The 16860-nt window shown below is 61.1% G+C and overlaps 1 protein-coding gene across 4 annotated transcripts in view; it reads right to left on the reverse strand.

Annotated features, from left to right (window-relative positions):
- Window positions 1-799: 799 nt before the first annotated feature.
- The window catches only part of IFT122 (intraflagellar transport 122), a 68960-nt gene continuing 52899 nt past the window's right edge, over window positions 800-16860 (reverse strand). For 2 of the 4 annotated variants that reach the window (XM_070776900.1, XM_070776898.1), the window contains 12 exons: window positions 16485-16651; window positions 13739-13910; window positions 12309-12411; window positions 10333-10473; window positions 9280-9374; window positions 6715-6815; window positions 4668-4833; window positions 3629-3740; window positions 3031-3156; window positions 2135-2214; window positions 1727-1891; window positions 800-1255 (listed from right to left, as the gene is read on the reverse strand). In XM_070776900.1, coding sequence (XP_070633001.1) covers window positions 1166-1255; window positions 1727-1891; window positions 2135-2214; window positions 3031-3156; window positions 3629-3740; window positions 4668-4833; window positions 6715-6815; window positions 9280-9374; window positions 10333-10473; window positions 12309-12411; window positions 13739-13910; window positions 16485-16651 — 1518 coding nt within the window. In that variant the 3' untranslated portion in view covers window positions 800-1165. Of the gene's footprint in view, window positions 1256-1726; window positions 1892-2134; window positions 2215-3030; window positions 3181-3628; window positions 3741-4667; window positions 4834-6714; window positions 6816-9279; window positions 9375-10332; window positions 10474-12308; window positions 12412-13738; window positions 13911-16484; window positions 16652-16860 lie in introns of all 4 variants that reach the window. The other 2 variants (XM_070776899.1, XM_070776897.1) reach the window with 1 other exon arrangement.

The following is a 16860-nucleotide window of genomic DNA, read 5'->3' on the forward strand; positions in this document are numbered from 1 at the left end:
TGCAAAGGATCAGTATCTAATCACCAGGGTGGTTTTCCACACGTTCCCTGGCGGCCCAGTCCCCTTCCTCCTGCCATCAAGACTTTGCATAAAGCCCTGGACTGCTCGCTGCCTTCTTGGCAGGGAGCAGGGAGGAGGGTGAAGGGAGCGGCCTCGGGGAAGGAAGGACAGACCTCAGCACCTCCGCCTGCCCCCGGGGCTGCAGAATGGGAAGTCACCCGCCCTCTTTCACAGAGCTGAGTGAGAACTGAGCCAGCATATGAAGCACGGTTGGCACAGAAAAAGGTCCCCAATAAATGTCAGCTCACCTCCTCAGCTTCCCATCTGCCCTCAAGCTGCCAAATCGGACGCTTGCTGATGCTCAGGGGACGGGCCTTTCCTGGAACCTCAAGCGGAACCCACCTGCTCCAGGTGCTGCAGGAAGGGGCAAGCTCAGGCCACGTGGAGGACCCGGGGGCAGCTGGGGAGGATGGGGGGCCTGGTCCCTGGGAAGTAGAGGGTGGACTCCGCAGGCCCCGGGAGCAGCCCTGTTAGCCACCTTCTTTAGAGCCTGGAATCTTATCTTCTCCTTGGGATGGAGCCCCGTTCCACCAAAATAAATAAATAAATAAATATATTAAAAAAAAAACAAAACCTGTTCCCCTACCATTCCCATATTGCCATTTCAATTAGATTAAATTTTAAGAGCACACAAATGTAATGTTCCTCTCGGATCAAATTAGAAAAAAAACAGGTGCACTTTTGCATAAGGAAATTAAGTTGCAGACAATATGAAGATTTGCTAAAATGCAGACACTGATGAAAATAAGTAGCCCTTTTATTTGTAATTATTGAGGCAATCTGTTCGCAAAGTGTACATGTGAATGGTCTGACAGATCCGTGGACTCCGGCAGACTGCCGCGAACAACTCGGGAGCCGTTCTGAAAGGAACAGATTTTTTTTTCTCTCTCTCTCTTAGAAAATATATGTTCATTCTCTCCTCCATCTCCTGGTGCTATTCACAAGACACAAAATGCCATAAATAGGAGTTTCGTGGTTACACAAGGCCCCTCCCTGAGATACACACTTGGTGGGGCAGAAGACACAGTCTGACAGTTTAACTCTTCCTTCGATGGCCCCGTGGACGGGCAGCGGCCGGGTGGGGCGGTGGTCCTCAGGGGGCCGGTCAGGGGCTGGGGTCATCCATGCGCCGCCGGCAGTAGGGGCAGCAGGTGTGCTGAAGCAGCAGCAGCTCGTAGTCCTCCGAGTGGAACATCTGGGGAGAGATGGCCGTGACCCCGCAACCCTGGGTGCTCGGCAGCCCCGAGCCGGGCGGGGACCACTGCCCTGCTAAGGGCAGGCGGCTTGGCAGTGAGTCGGGGCCAGAAGCACCAAGTCCCGGCTACCCTTGTCTGAGGACCAGCAGGGAGCTGGGGAAGGTCTGAGGCCCCTTCTACCCGAAATGCAGTTCAAAGGTGCATCCCACTGGCCGGCCCTCCTGGATGAAGGGCAGGTACAAGGAGCACAAGGTCAGGGGGCAAATCCCCAGCAGATGGTCCAGGGATGCACGAGAGGCTGTGGAGGTGACTAAGGACGGCCAAGCCTCTCCTCCAGCCCAGGGGCCCTGGCCTTGGCCGCTGAGGGACACATGTGCTCCCCCGATGCCTGGCCTCCCTAAGGGGACCATCCGGGAAGCGCAGCAGCAGCTGGAGGGAAGGACCCGGGGACCACGCACGCAGGCCAGTACCTGGAAGCAGGAGGGGCACATGGTGATGGAGGCGTCGGGCAGCAGCGAGCGGAAGTACTGCCACCGCAGGGGCGGCGGCCAGCGCTTGATGAGGACGTCCCGCCGGCTCATGGAGCGCAGCACGGAGCGGCTCACCACCACGGGCACGAACTCCGAGCCGCCTTGCTGCAGGCCGGGCGGGGAGAGCGGATGGGACCTTGCTCAGCCGGCGGGGGGACTCATAACCCCACAGAGGACCCCCGAGCCCTCCTCTGCCGGTTCAGTCCCTCAGGAGAACCCAGCTGGCCATCTCTGTGACCAGGAGCCCACCTCCCTCCCCCGGGGGCCCCAGGGAGGAGTGTGCAGAGGAAAGGGACCTGAGCTGGGGGTGGGGGGTCTCAGCAGCCCGTCACTCAGGGGTGCCCGCACCTCAAAGCTCAGCTTGGCTGTGAAGGGGTCGTCGTCCCCCACGGAGTCCATGCTCTCGTCCAGCCTCAGGGTCTGGGCATCTGGGGGGCGCTGGTCAAGGACGGGGCCTGAGGCCGAGGGAGAGCCCCCCTCCACCCGACACGTTGAGACTCACAGGGCGGGGGGCTCCCTTTGGGCCTGTGTGGGACCCTCCCAATGGCTCAGGGAAGCACAGCAAGGCACGCAAGCAGCTTTCCCCATGGAGGAGAGGCCTGCTCATACGGAGCCCAGCATGCAGGGGGGGGAGGCGGCAAGGGGCTCTGAAGGCTTCCACCGTGGCCCCCCAGGACCCGGCCCACGAAGGCCGCTGAGACAGTGTGGGAGCCAAGGGCTGCGGGCTGCGGGGCCGGAGCAGGTACGACAGGCCGGGCGGGAAGCCACAGCCCCTAGCACGGCTGGCGGCTCCTGGAGGGTCTCCCCACAGCTGCTGGGCAGCCTCACAGACACTCCTCCCAGAGCAGGGTGGGCGCCCCTGGGGATCCCGGGGCCAGCCAGTCGGGACTGGAGGTGCCCAGGGAGCCGCCCCCTCAGCCAGACCCCCGTCCCCTGGGGAAGGGAGGCTGCAGGTGCCAAGTCAGCGTGGGCCGTGCCCCACAGCAGCCACACCCCAGCCTCATGGGCGGGCGCGGGCGCATGGACGCAGTTCCTACCTCCTGTCCTCCCTGCCCCTGTGGCAGCTCTGCAGCCTGGGCCGGCGCCCCGCCCGGCTCTGGCCCCGAGCCTGCTGCCGTGGGGGCCTCTCCAGTGCGCAGAGTGGCCCGCCCTCGCCTCGCCTGGCCCAGCGGGCCCCCAAGGCCCCCCTGCCCCCAGGCCGGTGCCCAGCGGACACACACGGGTCCGGCCAGCACCCAGGATACTGTTGCTCGTGATCTCTTGCCACTTGTTCTCCCGCTTGAGTCTTGGCGCCTCCAGGTCAATGAGGGAGACGGCTTCTTCGTCTGTGATCCCCTCCTCCAGGTAGAATTCAACCAGGTGCAGCACCTCTGCAGACACAGGCAAGGGAGGGGCTGGGAGGCTGTCAGAGGCAGCGCTGGGGGGCAAGGAGGGGGGTCCCAGAGCTCCTTCCCGCCCACTACAGGTCTCGCTGAAAGCTGGCGGGGCGGCAGGGGGAAGCAGGCGTATGTGGGCAAGGGGCTCCTCTGCAGGGGAAGAGAGGCCTCTTCCTGGCTCCTGGAAAGGGGCCTCTAATCCCCATCCATGTGGAAGGAGCTGGGCCTTGAGAGCCACGTCAGCTGCCCGGATCAAGGGCCCCTCTGCCCAGGGAATTTCGTCAGGCAGAGCAGCACTCCGGGCTCTGAGGGGTCTGGGCAGCACTGGCCCTGCCTCTGGGAACCCTGAGTGACCCTATGTGTCAGGGGGGTAGGCGTGGGGGTCTCACTGTCCCCACTTTGTCCAAATGAGGACACAGGCCGCGCCGTCCGCAGGCCAGCCGCCCCGCCTGCCCGCCGCGCTCACCGTAGGAAGAGGCGGAGAAGACGAAGGGCTGGCGGCAGTTGATGCAGACGTTGCCCAGGTTGTTGAGCAGCGGGTTGTTGGTGGAGCAGCGGTAGCACAAGGGCACCAGCTCCTGCAGAACAGAGCGCGGCCGCTGAGGGCCCTGCGGGGTGCAGGCGCAGCCCCGTCTCCTTGCCTGGGCTCTGGCTCCAGCCTCCTGGGGCCTGGTGGCCGAGAGGAGAGGCCACCTGGGTGGGCGGGGCAGGGGCTCTGCACAGGGATGGAGCAGGGTAAGTAAGGGCCCACAGAGACTGCAGAGGCCCGGCCCCTGGGGCCTGCTGCCCAGGACACCCCCTTCCCAGGCGGGGCTCAGCAGTTGCGGCTCTTCCGGCAGGAATGACACTGGCCACAGCCACCACTGCCCAGCCAGCCACTGTGCTCCACGGGTTGTGCCAAGCACGTGAGCCACTTCAGCCTCATTCCTCCTCACAGCCTCCTGCAGGAACGCTGTTACCCGCATCCCCGTGTGACAGACGTGGAGACTGAGGCTCAGGAAGACTGAGACACAGCTGGGAAATGGGGCAGCTGGGATTTGAACTTAGATCTGTCTGATGCCAAGTCTCTGCTCTGAGCTTGAAGGAGGCGACTGTGGAGGAGATGGTGGCTGGTTGGGCTGGGGGAAGACAGGTTGGGGCACAGACGGAGCTGCAGACACTCGGCGTGGATCTGAAGGTGAGTGATAACCTGCCTCCAGAAGCGGGGACTAGACCAGGGGCTCCTAGGATGAGGCCCAGGCAGAGACACTGGGCCCTGGGCCTGGGCAGAGCAGACCTGGAGCCCCAGGACGGCTGGGAAGCAAGTGGGCAGGGCTGTGGGGGTCCGGGGGCTGTGATAAACAGAGGAGGCAGACAGGGAAGGGCAGAAAGAGCTGGCACAACAGGGCTCAGACAGGGGAAGGGGTGCTGAGCCCCAGGAGCATGGCAGCCATCTTTCAGTTGAACCCAGGCCGGGCACAGAGGTGTCAGGACAGGCCTCCTGCCCGAGGGGCCAGGGCCCTCACCTCACTGTCATGGAAGGGCTTGGAGCGGATAGTCAGGCTGCCCAGTTCAATGGACTTCTGGAAACGGGCGGGGATCTGCAGGCCCTGCAGCTTGTCGTAGGCGTGCCGGGCCAGCTTGTAGGCGCCCAGGGCCTTGCTCTGTTTGGCCAGGGTGAAGAGCGTGTTCCTGCCGATGAAGAGGTTAAGGACAGAGGCCACAGCAGGCCTGAGCGCTAGCACTGCCCACCTCTAGAGCGAGCCCTGAGCTGGAATGCAGCTTGTGTGCGTGCCAGGAGGGCACGGGAAGGAGCCTGAGGACTGCTTTGCTCATCTGTGGCAGGTAAGTGAATTTCTCGGATATCAAGACCCAGAGATTTTTCCAGAGATACAGACAGCGTCGTCTGCATTAATATTTTAACCTTGCTTAGGTTTTCTGGGCCTGCTGATGGCTCATCTTGGACCCTGGCTGGGCCAAAACGGTTCTCCCTGCCTCACCCAGCCTGCCAGCTAGCCCCTAGATTGCCTGGCACCTAGTGCCACCCACTCCAGCCCCACCAGGAGGAGCCTGATCCCCAGTGCAGAACTCTTCTGCCTGTGCTTCACCGAGGCCACGGCAAGCTCCAGGCTCACCTCCCCGGCTCTGGGGCCCTTCTCTGAGCTCCTAGTCTGGGGCTGATGGGCTTTCGTGCTCCACCTCAGGTCACCTCAAATGCTGGCTGTGCCCAGGCCCGGTCTGCCCTTCCTCCCCTCACCCTGACCCTGAATGCCCTTCCCCACTGCCCCCTGCCAAGCCTCAGCTAAGCGAGGCCCATGTCCCTCCTCCAAGCCATCCTTCCCAGACGTTCCTGCTGCCCACTGCCCACCCCAACCCCGCGGCCCCTTCCACAGTCATCATATGGAGACGGGTTTCCTTGCCTGCGTCTCCCCTGTCCTCCCCGGAGTCAGGGGCCATGTCAAGAGCTGTTTCCACGTCCCCAGCGGACGTGAGGGTGAAGCTCAGGGCAGGGTTCAGTCAGACTCTGCCGACCTGAACAGAACTTGCTGCAGGGGCTGTGTGCAGGGTCCGAGGCCCCATGATGGGGGCAGCTTCCCCCAAAATGTAAAGGATGGGCCTGACCCCTTCAGAGAGGCTGGTTCTCACCAACTGGCAGCTCTGAGCCCTTCCCTTGGAGGGTCTGTGATTCAGGGGAAGGCAGGGCGGAGGCTTGGCAGAGGCCGAGAGATAGTGACGTCCCCTCCTTCAGAAGGGGACAGGGGCTTCTTGTGACTTCTGTCCCGTTCAGGACCTTCAGGATTGGGGATTATTTCCTCGTAGTCTCTGGCACCACACGCCCTCAGGCTCCTCCGTGGCCCTCACCAGCAGCCAGAGGAGGACAGGCCAGCTCCTGGGCAGGCCGTGAGGCTGCTGCCCCCTGAGCCCGGCTCCCAGGCAGGGGGCTTCAGCTCCTCCCTTCCCTCACCTCAATTCCCTCCAGCCCCTTCTGTGCACTGGGTGTTCCCCTGGAACATCTACTCAGGCCTCCCCTGGTTACCTCGGCCTACGGGACAGATGTCGCCTCCTCCAGGCAGCCTTCCCTGACTTTGACCCCAGCCTTCACCCTTGCACACTGCAGCCGTCCCACTGAACAAGGCCCTGACACTCGTCGTCTCCCCTGACTGACGGTAGCTTGTCACCTGCTACTGGCTGTGCGCTGGGGATGCAGCAGGTGCTCATCCACCTGGGCTGAACAAAGCTCTGCCCACCCCCAGGCCCCCAGCTCAGAGGCCCGGCGCTTCCTACGTTCCAGTCGCACGCTCCTCTGGGGGTTACGGAAGGCCCGCACAGTGTGTTGGCCAGAGACCCTCTGCCGGGCCCAAAGAGCCCTGAAAACTACCCCTCCCCCGGCGTTGGCCTGAGCCTCCCTGGCTGAGCCTCGCCTTTAGCAGCAGCACGGCGAGCTCTCTCCCTCCGTCCGTCCCCAAGGGCTGCTGGAGAGAGAGGGCAGCCTCTGCCAGCAGAGTGCTCTGGAAGAACTCCTGGGGCCATCAGACAGGAGGGGCGGGACAGAGGGCTGTGAGCAAAGGATACACTTTGGAGATGCCCAGGGGGGTGTCCTTGGTCAGGCTGTGCAGCAGGAACCTGGAGATGTTGAAGAGCGTCTCGGGAAGGTGGAAGCTGAATGGCTCCTCCTGCCGTGAGGAAAGCACACAGAACTGAATCTCTCAGCCGAGCCGCTGCTGGGCCAGGTGAGAGGCAGACGCCGGGCACTCGGAGTGACTTCAACAGAAGAGCGATTGCCCAGGGAGCACCTGCCGTGCGTGTGCCGGGTGCCTGCGGCCACACTTGTGTGGTCCCCAGCCCAGCCCGGCGAGGGAAGCACCTTCACCCTCATGGTAGTGAGGGCAAAACCGACGCCCCAGACACCGTCTGCCCACGACACCTGCATGGGGCAGGGGTTCAAACCCACTGAAAGTGTTTCTCTGAAGCCCATTGCCTCTGGGGTGGCTAATGATTCCTTCTCCCTGAGCTCAAGTTGTTGTCAATTAGCTCTAAAAGGGGAGACCTTTAGGCAATTTGAGACGTGACCTCCATACAAGCATCTCCTTAAACGGAGGCACTTAACCCTTTGTAGCCTGAGAGCGCAGGCCTCCTCTCTGCCGTCCAGCAGCAGTCTGATGGCAATGCCCACATACGTGCCAGGCACTGGGGTCCCTGCTGCATGCCTCTGCCCCCGTGCCCAGCACAGACCCTTCCATCAGACAGGCGCTCAACACCCATGAGTTGAATGCACAAGTCTTCTGCACTGAGAGGCCGCCAGAAGCTCCACACATAGCCTGCAGGGGACGCTCCACCGGGAGGGGTCTATAAGAGGTTAAGAGATCCCTGTTTTGAAGGACGCTGGCACGCTGCTCCAGATGACAAGATGAAAGCAGGCCAGCTTCCCCTGGCAGCGAGCACTCAGTGGTAATAAACTGACATTTCCTCAAGGGCCCTGCTGGGCCATACTCAGCGCTGAGCCACCAGGACTTGGGCCCTAATTGGTCTCGATCCGCGAGGACTCGCTTTACGCCACTTCTCTGGTCCAGAGCCCAGCCTTCGCTCCTTAGTTCTCACTTAAATTTCTACAGCCTGTCAGTTCCAAGAAAACTTGAGCCTGCATCCTCTCCTGGGTGACAGCCAGGGAGAGGCCTGCCTCTGGTTTTACCACACGAGGTGTGGAAGCTCAGAAGTGTCCCAGGGAGAGGAGAGAGGGGGCTCCCCTGGGAAAGGTGCCACCACCTCCAAACCAGAGCTGCTCTGCCCGGCCGGACACCAAACCCCGAGACACCGGCCGCTCCAGGCCTGCACTCACGCTGGGGCCTCTGCCAGAAGCAGCCTCCCTCCGCCCCCTCGTCACCTGCCCCTGTCCTACTCATCTCCCACCTCCTGGCTTGGGGGCCACCTCCTCCAGGAAGTCTTTTTAGTCCTCTAAGCACGTCCTGTGAGGGAACTAAAATGCAACTGCTTGTTTCTAGGCTGATGGAAGGCTGGCGTGAGGCCTCCGCACGGGGCAGCGGCAAGAGCTGACGCTCACCCAGGGTCCCCCTTCCAAGTGCCCCCCAGTGTCAACTCACTGGATCCTCACCATCAGGTAGGCACTGTTATGACCCTCGGCTTTCAGAGGTGGGAGCTGAAGCACAGAGGGGAGTAAACGACCTGCCCAAGGTCACACGCGGAGCTGGTGCCTAAGGCTAGCGGCCCGTCCTCTTTAACTCCGTGGATGGGGGTGGGGGCGGGGGCTGCTAAGTACACAGGCTCCAAGTCAGGCTGCTGTCTGGGTTCAAGTCCTGGCTCTCCTACTTACTAGCTGTGCGATCTCTCTGTGCAGCACCTCAGTTTCCTCATCTGTAAAATGGGATGGCAGTATGTACCTCACAGCATGGTTGAAAGGCTGATACAACGAAGCCCTCGGCACACTGCCTGGTATGCAGTAAGCACTCAGTAAGGGTCGTCTAGTGTTACTGCTCTCTGACTTATCAGCACGGGGTACCTCACACTGCTGAGTAACTGAGGATAAGCAAGCAAGGAAGCTGAGGACCATCTGTCACCTGTACCCCACCATCAGGAGGCAGATTTAAAACAGCTTAAACAAAGGATTCGGCAGTAACTATTAAGAGCTATTTGGGTCTCTGGAGATCAAGCCAACACTCTCCTTTATAAAGAAGGAAACTGAGGGTCAGAAAGGGGAAGTGAATTGCTCAAGGTCACACAGATGGTCAGTGGCAGGGCCAGGGAGAGGCCTTGGGCCTTTGGTTAGCGCTGGACCTTCAACTGACTAGAAGACAGGGGCCCCTGGAACATCCCCCACCGGTCATTTAGAGAGACAGCCCTCTGAGTGGCGAAGCCAGAGTCCGCCTGAGTCATCCGAACCTGAAGCAAGTGACCAGAAGGCCCCTCCAGGTCCGGCTGGCTGATTCTGAAGCCCACACGCTGCACGTCAAACAAGCCAACAATCAAGGAAAATCAAAGTTCCAACCTGTCTCCCAGGGAGACCAGACTTCTCCGCGGGCCGTCACGCCCTGTGGGTGGGTTTCTGCTCCACCCAGAGGTCTGCTGCTCTGTGAGACGTGCCCAGGCCCCCCGCCTGGCAGGCAGTGCCCCGGCCCACCTTACCACGTATCGGTGGATGACGTGGTAGCCGTGGTACAGCTCGGCCAGGTGCTGGAAGTGGTGGAACTTGCTGAGCATCACTTCCTTCTGGGCAGGATCTGTGGGGAGCGGGGAGAGGGCCTGTCAGCCTGGGCCAGTTCCCCTGACACCGGGCCCCCCACCCCAAGCCAGGACAATGGGGAAGGCGCTCTGCTGTCCCGAGGCAGCAGAGTCCCTGGGGCAGGGCTGGCGTGGGGAGAGGCTGATCACCAGCACCCAGACGGGCCAGGGCCCCCTGGCAGGGAGGGTGGGAGCACGTCAGGAGTGTTCACGCTCACCTCACACCTTTTCCCTCCCCGTCCTTCCTCCTCGAAGCCCACACCCCTGGCCAGAACAGAAACTGCCCCCTCACACCAGGGCTTGACAGTTTCCTAACTCTACCCGTGGCTCCGGGCAGTCATGTGGGAAGCACAGCGGGTCGCCCCTGCTCCACAGACGGCGGGCAGCGCTGGGGAGGGACTGTGCCTCGCCACGAGTCCCCTGGCGGCTCCCATGCCAGTGTCCCTCATCGCCCGCAGGCAGGCCTTGGCCAGGGGGACAGCATCTCCCTGCCCTGTCCGCTTCCAGAAGGCCCGCGGCGCATCATGGGAAGTCTCGTGAAGGAAATCAACACCAAAACTATCCGCTACCCCGCCTGGGACGAGTGAGAATCTGGAGTGTGCACCTAAAACGTGATCTCTTCACCTTTTCATTTAATTCAATTTTTTTTAAGCCAGTGCTCAGCTGGCTCCAGTTATGGGCTCCCAGGTAGTCGGGGAGAGACATCTTCTGAACTAGCAACGCAGGCCCAGACCTCCCAACTGTAACCCCGGCATGGCCCTCATACCATCCTGAAGCTGAGGGGCAAACTGGGAAGAGATGCCACGCGAGATTACGCTGCTGCAAGACAGGGCCATGGACAATACACCCAATAAACAAGCCCAGGGCTTTAATTAAAGCCTCCCAGCTCTTCCGATGTTTATCTTGGTGCCAGAGCGGGGCCGGGGAAAACAAGGGGCCCGGCTGATGCCTGCTTACCTTGAGCTATATCGAGGCACTGCATGGACAGCATCCAGTAATAATAGGCGGCGTCACTAAACCTGCTCTCGACCACGGCATTGTGCGTGAGCTGCTCCAGCACCCGGACCGCCTCGCCCTGCCGCCCGGCCTTGTGGAACGCTGCGGGGGCACAAGAGCACGCCCCGTGCGGGGGAGTTGGGGGGGTTCTGTGGGGTTCATGGGGGGTTGGGGGTTGCTGCAGAAGTAGGACACTCATCGGAGCAGCTGCAGCCCCACGTTGCCGGGATGCGCCTTTCAGGCCGAAGGCTATAAATAACCAAGGCTACATCCTGAAAAAGTACAGTGAGATATATACTCCTTTGGGGGGCTGGGAAAAGGCAACCCACTTTGGGAAGACATGGGAGAAAGGGAAGGCTGAGGGCCATGCCGCGGGGCAAAGTCTGAGGGCGGAAGCGCCATCTGCCGCGTGCCCCGCCCCACCCCAAGACAAAGCTTAGCCACTCCCCAGGTGACAGGGTGACAGGCTTGGGGCTTTTGTTGCCAGTTCCCTCACTGCATCGTCACTACAGACCTACACAGACTTTGTGACATGGGCTCACGAGGTGGAGGTAAGCTGGCACCCCCAAGGCCACAGAACCGAGCCCAACGAAGTGCATGGTCGGTCTTCAACTGAGGGCTTTTGGATGACCAACTTGGAAAATCGCTTGGTTCTAGCAACCAAACACTTGTAAAAACCAGCAAAAAATTTCTCAACCATTCTTCCATCCACTTCACAGAAATTTCTAGACTCCCAACTATGTGGCCAGAGCCTCAGGGTGTTGGGGGCACCTGGGGAGGCCCTCCTAGCTGTGACACTTGCCCACACGTGGGTGCTCGGATGATCCAAGCCCCCCACGATAGGGAAGGAAAAGTTCTGGCTTTTGTTCCAGTCTCTTGTCTGAGCACCAAGTTACTATGGCGATGGATTCTTGGATGGGTAGACGCAGACAGATGGGTAGGTTGACGTGTTTTGCCCAAACATGCACATACTTCAGCACCTGGGTGCTCTGGAAGCGCTGAAGCCGTGGAGAACACGCCGTCCTGCCACGGGGCCTTTCGGCTGAGGAGCTCCACAGGGAGACACCCCGAAACGGGTGCAGAGGTGGCCACTGCTCCCACAGAGAAGTGCAAACGGGGTGCTATGGAAGATGACACGCCCAATCGGAGCCCTGCCCAGAGAGGCCGCAAACCCGAGTCGGGAGAACCAGGCTCCCAGACAGGCAGACCCTGGTCCAAAGCCGGCTCTCCAGTTTGTGGCTTTGGGACTTTGCAGGGCACCATCAGCCTCTGCGTCTCTGCAGGGCTGCAGGCAAGATGCAGGCTTGTGCGGTTAGGCGCCCAATCAGTGCCTGGCGCAGAGAAGGCCGTCACATTTGAAACTGTTCCCAGTTAAAGCTCTAGACGTCCTTTCGCTCCTGTGTGCGGCTGTTTTCCCAGCGGGTGCGCTGAGGAGCAGAGGACACCCGGTTTCCCTGAGCCAGAGACAGAGCCCAAGTTTCTCTTCTGGGTGAGGAAAAGTGGCCTCACCCACGTATGGGAGGTCTCTTGTTCCATCCTTGCCCCATCGCGCCCCGCCTCAAACTCCCTCTGTGCCACCTCCTTGCTGTAGGACTTCAGACAAATCCTCTACCTCCTCCAACCTCAGTCTTCTCATCTATAAAATGGTACCTACATCACAGGGCCGCTGTGAGGATAACACACCAGAGCACTTTGCTCAGAGAGGCGACGGGACCTGCCGGAGGTCCTGGGGCTCGACCGTGAGTGGTGGGCCCAAGAGCATCCCACTTGAAGCCCGTCTCCTTCCCACGGCCCCACGGTCTCCACTACCCGGCCCACCACCCGCGGGAGGGAGCTGTCACTCAGCGGGCGGTGGGAGGGCTGGGCGGCTCCCGGCCGTGGGCGTGGCCAGCGCTCTCTCCCGCCCCTTCTGCACGGTGCCAGGCTGTGGGGCCTACCTTTCTGGGCTTCCTCAAAACGATCATTCTCTGCGAGCCACTGAGCATAGGGCACGTAGATGTCATCCTTAAACTCGGGGTGCTTCTCACCCAAGGCGAAGGCCTAGGGGAAGGAGCGAACGCAGGCTTCAGAACCCGGGCCCCGCCGCCCCCGTGAAAGCATGGCACTTGGCTGAATCCATTAGGGATGTCATATTTTGCCGGCCTGACAACTCAGAAGGGGGGAGTGCCTCCCCCCTAACCACCACCCCCAGAAACGCAAAAACAAATCAGCTCTTTGAAAACAAAAGGCAATTAACAGCAACATGCAAGCGACCGGATTCAGTGACAACACAGTCTGTTTCTGGACCGCAGAAGCGGCACAGAATCGGAAACACTTTATTTTGAGGCTTTGCGTGGGCTCCCGGAGCGCAGCAAACAGATTTCTTTTAATTGCAGGCGACACCTAAGGAAACAGAATTGACATTATCATCGCTGCTGCTTATTAGCTGTCAGAGATGACTGGATGTGGTGCTGCGTGGCACCCGCTGTCTGCTTCGTCTGAGCCCCAGAACCACCTGTCGGGCCAGGAGAACCGGAAATGAGTCACGGGGGCCAGTATGTGGTGACGGGGAGAAAGCCTGCCTGATGCACTCATTTCTGCTGCTTGGGAAAGCTGATAAACACCTCTTGAGATGCCATGATCGCCTCTGGCTTTGGCCCCACCCTCTTTCATCAGTGACCTTGTCACCTCAGCAAACGGTGCCACTGAGAGGGGAGACAAGGGTCAGATGGCTCTTACCGGCAAAGGCCTCGCAACGGCCCTGCAGACCAGACCACAGCAGGTGGGCACAGGTCTGAGCCCCCTGAGGATGGATTTCAATCCAGGGCACAGGGAGCCAGGGAGCCGGAGGGTGGGAGTCAAGCCACAGAGGGGGAGCACAGCACTGGCTCCACCAGCCCCCTGCAGCCATCTCTCCTGCTCGCCTGGCTAATTCTTACCAGCCCTTGGGACAGAGGAGTCGCGGGAGAGGGCGAGGGCCCCGTAATGGCTCTGGCAGCCTGCACCTGGAAAGTGTGGCTGGCGTCTTCTGCCACAATTTGGCGGAAAAATGCCACCGAGCAGGGTTTAAATGTCACAGAGGCGTGGCCTCCGTGTCGGCGACGCGTCAGCCAGGACCAACGGCAGGCAGTGGGGGCTGTCATGTTAACTCTGGCATCCCTCACGCCCATCACAGAGCCAGCAGGCCGTGAGGGTTTCCTGAATGAAGGAATGAGCGAAGGCAGAAAGCAAGTGCGGAGAGGCCCTCCAGAACACTCGGGGCTCAGAGAACTCACGGGCGGGTCTCCTGACCTTCAGGCCAGCGCTCACGTCAAGGTCAGCTGCTCTCCGTGCGAACCCACCCCCCAGTCCCCGTGTCCCAGGGCTCAGGGAGGGCCCCGGTGCTCACCTCATCCCAGCGCTGGGTCTCCACGTGCAGCTGAACCAAGGATTTGAGGTCACCAATCTTCAGGTAGGTCTCAGCGGCATAGCCAGGGTTATCCAGCTTCTTGAAGAAGTGGGCGCACATCAGCAGCGGCTCCCGCTCGGCCTTGTCCAGCTTGCGGGCAATGTCGATGAGCCTGGAGTGGCGAGAGCACGGGGAGGAGGTGGGCTCTGGGGAGGCGGCCGGTGGGGGAAGCCCCATGGCGTCTGGGTCTCTCCGAGGGCGGCTCATCATGCTGACGGACCACCCCCCGACCCAGCCCAGGCTCAGTATGGTGCCTCGGCCCTGGCGTGTGATGTGAGGTTACTGAGGGACTTCACCCAGAAAGGCCGCCTGGTGAAGGACACTCTGTCCCCCACTTCATGTGCCTTTCCTTTGAGTTACGACCCTGTCCAGCAAGCTCTGGGGGCAGCAGCCAACGTCTGCCGCTCACCTACACGCGTCAGTTCAGTGCCGTGAGCTTTCCCATGTGTGATCTCACTGGATCGTCTCTGCCCTTGGGGGGTGGTACTGTTATTCCCACTTCACAGAGGAGGACACCAGAGGCCAGCATGGAAGGTGGAGCCGACCACGCCTCTGCAGCCGGGAAGTGGCCGAGTGCCCTCTCCAGCACCATTAGAGGAATTCTCACAGGCGAGCAGGGGCGGGGGTGGGAGCAGCCTTTGGGGACAGACCGCTGGAGGAAGGGTCAGTGCGCTAATGCTCTGAGCTCTGGGAGGAGAGCCTGCAGGGATCTGTGCCTCTTCTGGCCACGGTGCTGAATGGGCCAGGGCAGGGGCAGGGGGTGCCACGGGACCACTGGTTCACCCAGCCCCGCCACGGCTCGTGGGCACATGGGGCTGCGTGGAAAGTGCTTCTTCCCTCCAGAGAGGCCGGGGTTTGGAGCCAAAGTGGCTCTCCCAGGGGAGAGGGGTTCTATCTACCCAGCTCGCTCTTTGTGAGAAAGGACGGGGAAGCAGCTGTTAACAGAGACATCTCAGAAATCGGCAAGCTCAGGGAGGCTTGTCAATCCATACTGAGAAGAATAATGGCTCTAAAAATACCACTTCTCAGCAGAGAGAGGACGCATTTTAGGGAAAGGTGGCGCAGGCAACCCCTTGGGAGCCCCCGCCCCCGCCCCACCCGTGAAGCCTAAGTCCTGGGAGAAAGGACCGAGTGTGCTTGATGTCTCTCTTCTGAACGAGGTGAGCATCCCTGGGGTAAAGCGATACGTATCGGCTGCAAACGACAGTGACGTGAAAAACTAGAGTAAGTAGGGACCCTAAACCTGCCTGGCTCTCTCCTGTCCCACCTCTTTTCGTGAAAAGAAAAACCTGGTTGGGGCGGCGGATAGGCGAACTCTGCACCTCTATCTTCAAGAAATGCTATTCTGGGACAAGAAGACGATGGGGCGGTGTGGGAGGGCCCTCTGTGAGGGACCACACCAACCACATGACTTAGTCGTCGACCAGCCCCTCTCCCTCCTGAGTCCCGGGCCACTGTGGCCCACGGACCACAGAGTGGTTTCCAGGGCAACCAACAACCTTCAGGGCACAGGCCGAGCCAACCTCAGGAGCCGCTCCCGCACCGCTTTTCCTCTGTGAGCTGCAGCCTGCACCGTGTACGTGTGCACAGACACACACACACGTGTTAGCACGAAGCCCACTCCTGACAGTGGGAGGGGAGAGGCTGCCCCACCCAAAAAGGGTCCTGAGACTGAGCCCATCCTCCATTCGGCAGCTCCACCTGAAGCCCCCGAGCATCGGTTCTCTGCCTATGTCAGCGGCATCGCCGACGCCCCGCCAGAGCTCAGAGTCCTACTCCAGCTCCCCAGTCAGCCCCGCCCTGACGCCACGGCCTCAGGTCCTGCGGTTCAGCTCTCCCACGTCTCTCTTGTTCCCTCTGCTGCCACACAGCCCCACCGGCCCCCCGAACTGGACACCTGGTCTCCCTTCCTCCAGTTTTCCCTCCATCCTACACCTGCAGCGGGAGCACGGCCCCAACCCGGGTCCTCCCCACCGACTGACAGGTCTAAACACCTCAGTTGGCCCCCGAGGCCCTCCCTGTGAGCCCAGCCCGGATGCCCTGCCGCTGCCAGCATCCTCCCGTCCCTCTCTTGCACCGTCATCCTGAGGCGGCCCAGTTGTGCTCTCTGTGCCGTTCCTCCCCCTGCGCGCCCTTCCCTTCCTGCGCCTCCACCACTTGAAAGTCGTCAAAGGCCCTTCAGGCGAAGACCACCCCCGGCTCCCCTGGCAGAATGCGTGTCTCCTTCTCCGAGGCACTTGGCACCGCTCCTGTTCTTTTCAGCGCGGACATCACACAGGCTACGGGCACTGCTCCATGACTGCCTGGCTGGCCGGCCTGTGTGATCGCTTGGTCCCCGAACCCCGGTTTCCTCATCTGAAGGGGGCGTGGAGACACTGACGCTGAGGGTGTCGGGGAACCACATGCCGCAAGGAGCCGCAGTGCCGGCTCAGGCGGGGCTCAGGGAACGGCGGCCCTGAAGACTGGGTGCTCCCCCCTCACCCTCCACCACCCCTTCCCCAGGGCCTTGCTGATCAGCTTAGAGGCAGTGACTGCTGTGTCTGTATCTCCTCCAAACCGAGTCACCGTCGCCTGTGACCAGATACTTCGAGAAACACTGTTTTCCCTTGTCAGTCACATCCGAGCGCTGACAGGACGTGACACGCCGCCGCCCACGTGCCTCTCAGGGCCGAGACTGGAAACCTACATGTCGACCCAGCCGTGTTCCCCGCTGATCTCGATGGCCTTGCAGTGCTCGCCCGCCGAGATGTACATCTCCACGGCAGCTTTGGGCTCGTTGATGTTTCGAGCCCAGTCAGCCTGTTTGGTGATTAGCATCTTTGTTTCTTTGGGGTCTTCAGATCCAAGGAAATCCTGAGGAAGCACAACAAACAAAAACACTCGGGATTAGAACTTCCTGCTGCCAGCATGATGTCAGACCTGCCGGAGGCTACAGTGAGGATGGGCCTGCTTGGGGGTGGCCAGGATGCAAGCATGGAGCCGACGGGGGTGGGGGTGGGAGGATGAGGGGGAGCAGGCCCAGGAGACGCCCCACAGGTGCTCTGGGGCAGGGCCGGGGCAGT

Source organism: Bos indicus, chromosome 22, assembly GCF_029378745.1.
Source record: "Bos indicus isolate NIAB-ARS_2022 breed Sahiwal x Tharparkar chromosome 22, NIAB-ARS_B.indTharparkar_mat_pri_1.0, whole genome shotgun sequence".
Taxonomy (NCBI): Eukaryota; Metazoa; Chordata; class Mammalia; order Artiodactyla; family Bovidae; genus Bos; species Bos indicus.